Source organism: Nematolebias whitei, chromosome 16 (genome assembly GCF_014905685.2).
Source record: "Nematolebias whitei isolate Nwh7 chromosome 16, NemWhi1, whole genome shotgun sequence".
In the NCBI taxonomy this organism is placed as follows: Eukaryota; Metazoa; Chordata; class Actinopteri; order Cyprinodontiformes; family Rivulidae; genus Nematolebias; species Nematolebias whitei.
The window spans coordinates 21473050-21478264 of record NC_056513.1 but is presented as its reverse complement, the minus strand read 5'-3'; the positions used below and the strand labels follow the sequence as shown (position 1 = coordinate 21478264).

Here is a 5215-nt window from a genome sequence, read left to right as displayed (position 1 = left end):
ATATATATATATATATATATATATATATATATATATATATATATATAATATAAAGGCGTTTTAAACCCTTCCCACACTCTTTCAATGTTCTAAACAATGTTTCTAATTTCTAAACACTCTAAAAGAGCACAGAATGTCCTGATTTCAGCTCCCTGCCTCTGCTCTTTGCGCCTGCAAGCGCTCTTGGCCACGCCCACTTTTCCGCTGCACAGAGAACAGCTGATCAGCTGCAGCAGGAAATTTGTCCTGCTTTATGGGCTGCACAAAGCTGCAGGAGGAAGTTTTTTTCTGCAGCTCTGGGCTGCACAGATGTGCAGCAGGTGCTAAATAATTTAAAGTAATTAATTTTAAATAAAAATTCCATGCCAATCGTGCTGCTCATCCATCAATCAGCCAATTGTGTGTCATGTCCAATCTTATTTTGAAAAACCGCAATAGAGCAAGTCCGCGATAAACAAACCATGAAGTAGTGAGTGACTACTGTATTTAATTATTTTTCTTGTTTTTCAAACTGAAGCCTGAAAGGGTATCTACAACAGGTAAAATATTATTCTTTCATAATCTCTCCATTAAACTCTAGTTCAAATTATCTGAACATTCCTTTTAGCAGATAAGGAATATGCTCATTTGGAGTATAAATGTAAAATATGATCACTGTTTCCCCATGAATCCCCGAGGTATAGTGCTCGATTGAATGACCTTTAACCTTTTGTTCATGAAATGTTAATTGTTTAATCCTTTTATTCATACTAGACACTTGTACAAAATGTCATAATAATCCTCGATCTTACCGTTTAACATGTTTGGAAAGTCACTGCCAAATTCTGTTTCAGTTAAATTTAATTGTAATGTAAAACCAGAAACAATCATGCAAACAATTTACTCATTGCTTTTTATTAAAGATCTTCTCTGTAACTAAATTGCGGTCCCCGTCACTAAAGAGATTTTAAAATAAATAAAAACCTCTTAAACAGCCAATGCAGAAATATAATTTTCAGACACAAACAATGAAATGATAAACGCACAAATGCATAAAAACCAATCCTTTCATTCTTGTGTTAAAATTGATATTTGCGCCTTATTTAAAGTAATTTTCTTAAAAGCATTCCAGAAACAGCCTATAACCCACATGGCAGGGACTTAGAAGCATTAAAGGGAATTCATGGTTTTCCTGACCGCAGTGTCCTGTAGACATAAATTTTGTCGTCTTTGCCTGTCTGAGATCATCCCCCAGGTCCCTCTGAGACTACATGCAGCTCAAAACCTTTAAAATATTGCAGACTGGATGCTGTTAGTAAGCATGTCCCTGATTCAGTTTTCTGTTCAGGAAGAAAACGGAGATAGAGAATAATAAGATGAATCTTTGCCTTTGTCTGCACCTTTATGAGGATTCAGAGATAAACTACATACACGTTACTGGTTATGAATCGTAAGCTGACAGGAAATTTAGAATAAACAGAGATTGCAAGTCAGCGAGGTCCCAAAACAATAAATTCAACCAGTGCCGAAACCAGCGTTAACATGCTTTTAAGGCTAAAGAACGCTGCTGCAATGGAAAATAAAGGGGGGGGGGGGGGGGTACATGGTATATACTGGAAGAAGAAATCATACTGTCTGCGTATTTCAGGGGTTTTCTAACATTTTGGGTTCAGAGACCGCTTACAGGGGAGAAAAAGTTTCAGGGACCCCTCATAACCCTCATGTTTATTAAATAATTTTCTTTAATTTGTCTCGGGTGTTTGGATTCAGGTGCTTTGACAGATGCACGCTAGGTTGGGTAGTGGCGGAAGCTAGATGATTCATTGTGCGATGTCGAATGTTTCATGGTGATATTGTGGGTGGCATTGTGCTGTGCATGTTGTTAATTGAGCGATGATAAGTTCATTGAAACACTTCACAATGTTTCTACACTTAAACTGAGCTCACAAAAAAAAAAAAAAAAAAAAAAAAAAAAAATTTGTCTCTAATGCAATGGAAATATTTGTGTAACATAAATCCTTGAGATCTGTTCTTTAATAGTGTTAATACAATTTTTATACTTTTAAACATGGGTATTTTTCATTCAAGACACAGTTAACATTTTTAATTTCAACTTCCAAAAATTACAGTTGTGAGAAAATTAACAATATCAAAAAACACTTTAAAACTTGACCTCTTCACATAATGAACATAATAAATGTATTGGTACTTATTCAAATCATTACAGAAAACTCTACATAAAACTGAACAGAATCATAACAGCAGTAGTCAGACCAGGTAACAGGGCTTCATTTGTAAACTGACTGATGCTGGAATGCAAATAGTTGCAGAGCAGGGGGTGGGGGGGGGGGTTCTGGGGGTCCTCCCCCAGAAAATTTTGAATAAAATGGATGCCATTTCATGCATTTTGGTGTATTTTAATGGTTTGTTAAACATCTATGTGCTTGTAAAAAAAGGAAAAATGAATAAATAAAATTTGCGGACCCCCAAGCACTGTCTCGCAGACACCCGGGGGTCTGTGGATCACAGTTTAAGAACCACTGGCTTTAGGTCATCATTACACAGTCGTGTACACAGAACAAACGACTGTTTGCAAATGTGTCGACAAATACAGTTTAGCATTTGTTAGCTTTTAGCTACTGTTTTGATCATTTTAGCTTTTAGCTACTGTTTTGCTTATTTTATCTTAAGTTCTACTTGTTTGAAATCTAACTATGCACAATCTTTCAACAAATTTTGGCACATTTAACATTCACTTTTTTTTCACAAAACAAAGTTTTTCCTTCATGTTTTGACTTGTGCAGAAATTCTCTATTGATCGATCCATGAATGTTTTGTCACATTTAACTCCATTTTGAAGTATTTTTAGTTGGTCTGTGTGACAATAAAAGCCATACCTTGATGATGATGAGCAAGTAGCATAAAGAGATGACAAGCAGTGGACAGAAAAATCCGACGGTGCACGTGTACACGATGAAAGATGTCTTCCACACTTCCGCTGGTTCCGGCCACACGATGCTGCAGTTCCCATCATCCTTCAGCACGTCTGCAAACACCACCACTGGCAGCACCACAACAAAGGACCCTGCCCACACTGTGCCACTGATAGCCTTGGCCACGTGGGGGCGTCGCCACCAGGAGGAGCGGATGGGGTGGACGACAGCCAGGTATCGATCCACTGACATCACAGTTAGACAAAAGATGCTGGTAAACTGGTTGAACGCATCGACTGTCATAACCACACGACACATTAACGAGCCGAAAGGCCAAGAGAGGAGAGCATTTTGGACAGCCAGGAAAGGCAGGCCGAGCATGAAAAGCTCATCGGCAATGGCTAGATTCAAGATGTAGATGTTTGTGACTGACTCGTTTTTTGTGTAGTTCACAATAACATGAATGACCAGAGTGTTTCCCACTAAACCAACAATACAAACTATCCCATAGATGAGCGGGATGAAGACTCCTGCCAAACCAGGGAGGGAGACAGACGTGCTGCTTGTGCAGTTGAGACAGCTGCTGTTGAAGAAGAGCGACCCATCGGTTGGGCTGATGCTGGGAAAGAATGCAGAGGGAGTCACAAAAAGCAAAGCATTGGAGTAAGGCAGCACCGAGCTGTTGCTCCAGGAAGCTGTGGGCTCTTCCTGAGGCGGTGAGGAAACTTGGGTGGCCTGAATGAGCTCCATGGAGGTTTTAAGGAGGATGGCACATGAATGAAGCCGATACGATCCCATCAGTGGCAGAAAACACCTATAAAGGAAAAAATAATAATTAGAACATTTCATACCCAGTGACAATCTAATATGGTTAAAGGCATGAAGATGTAGTTGGGCTTTATAAAAATTATATATTGTGTAAAAAGATAGAGGTGAATAGAAGCCATTGTACTTGTGAATGAAAAAGTTGTTTAGCTCTAGCAAAAATACTTACTGTAACAGAAAAATGTTTTTTTTTTTGCACTGTGCAAAGTACAAAATCAGGATATTACATAAGATTATCAGCTTTTATTATCCAAGAAGGAAAAATAATACTAAAAAAAGAAAATTAGAAATCAGACAACCTTACATTCAAACCTATAAAGAGATAATGTTGAGGGACAAGGAAATAACCACTCATTGATTGCAACAATAGGTGCACTAAATTATTGTAACATTGGACAAAGATGTTAATATAAAAATACACCAGAGGTGCAAGCTCTACAAAAACGGGGGTGGGGGGGTGTTAAATATAAAACAAGAATCAAAAACTGCTTTTTTAAAGAAACATTTAAACTTTTATAAAATACTGAGCAGCTTAAAACAACAAAAAATACATTGCACATTTACACACAGGATAAGTTAATTTATTTATTGCATTATATGAATAACAAAGCCAAATACATATTTAAATATAACTAAAAGGTAAACATGTAGATATGAAACATGATACCATCAAGCAAAACTCCACAAACCAACAAGTTAGCTAAGCCCAATAGTTTAACCATTGTTTGTCTCACTTGGGTCAAACTGTTGGATAATGGTTTAGGGTTCAAAATGGCAAGAAAATAGTAAAAATAACAATTTCAGCTGCATTAAGTTGAATTCTTCTTTGTGAACGGTGAGTTGTGCAGCCACATTTTGTGTGGACAAGTTTAAAATTTAAAGTTTAAAATTGCAGCTTTCATTTTGCGTGCATGGCTCGCAAAGTTGTATTTTAGGTCATGCACATTGTTTTGTTCCCCACGCTGTACCTGGCCTGCTTTGTACCCACCATGTTGGCCACACCAGCCATCATGAATTAATCTACTGACATCAAGATGGGTCACATTAGACTAGTGTTGAAGTAACTATTATTTATCGTTATTAGAGCTTTACGTTTGAGACCGCAGCCTTGGATGTTTTCTGTCAAATCCAGATGTTCTGTGCAGGCGTCCAAGTTAAGCTCTGGAGCTACAGGAACTAAACTGAGAATGATGTAAAACAGGTTTGAGACACTTGTGGCAACTCTGTGACTATTTTCAGTGAATTTGTCACACTCGTTTTTTGAACATGTTCAAACTTCAAGCGACGAGACTACAAACATCTGTAGGTCATACAAGGACATTATGAATGGACACAAATGTTGTGTGATGTTTTGGAGAGTCCCTTTCAAATGTTGCTTCAAGGTTCCCAACTGTATTCAAGTTGTGGCCCAGTAAGATACTGGCATACAGTGTAACATCTATCCCATCCATCCATCCATCCATCCATCCATCCCCCCC

General features: G+C 37.9%; 1 protein-coding gene across 1 annotated transcript in view; it reads right to left on the bottom strand.

Moving 5' to 3' along the window:
- The window catches only part of LOC119422418 (somatostatin receptor type 5), a 5515-nt gene extending 1853 nt beyond the window's left edge, over positions 1–3662 (bottom strand). Inside the window, exon 1 of the mRNA XM_037689786.1 lies at positions 2877–3662. Within this exon, the coding sequence (XP_037545714.1) occupies positions 2877–3662 (786 nt within the window). The remainder of the gene's footprint in view (positions 1–2876) is intronic.
- Positions 3663–5215: the final 1553 nt, after the last annotated feature.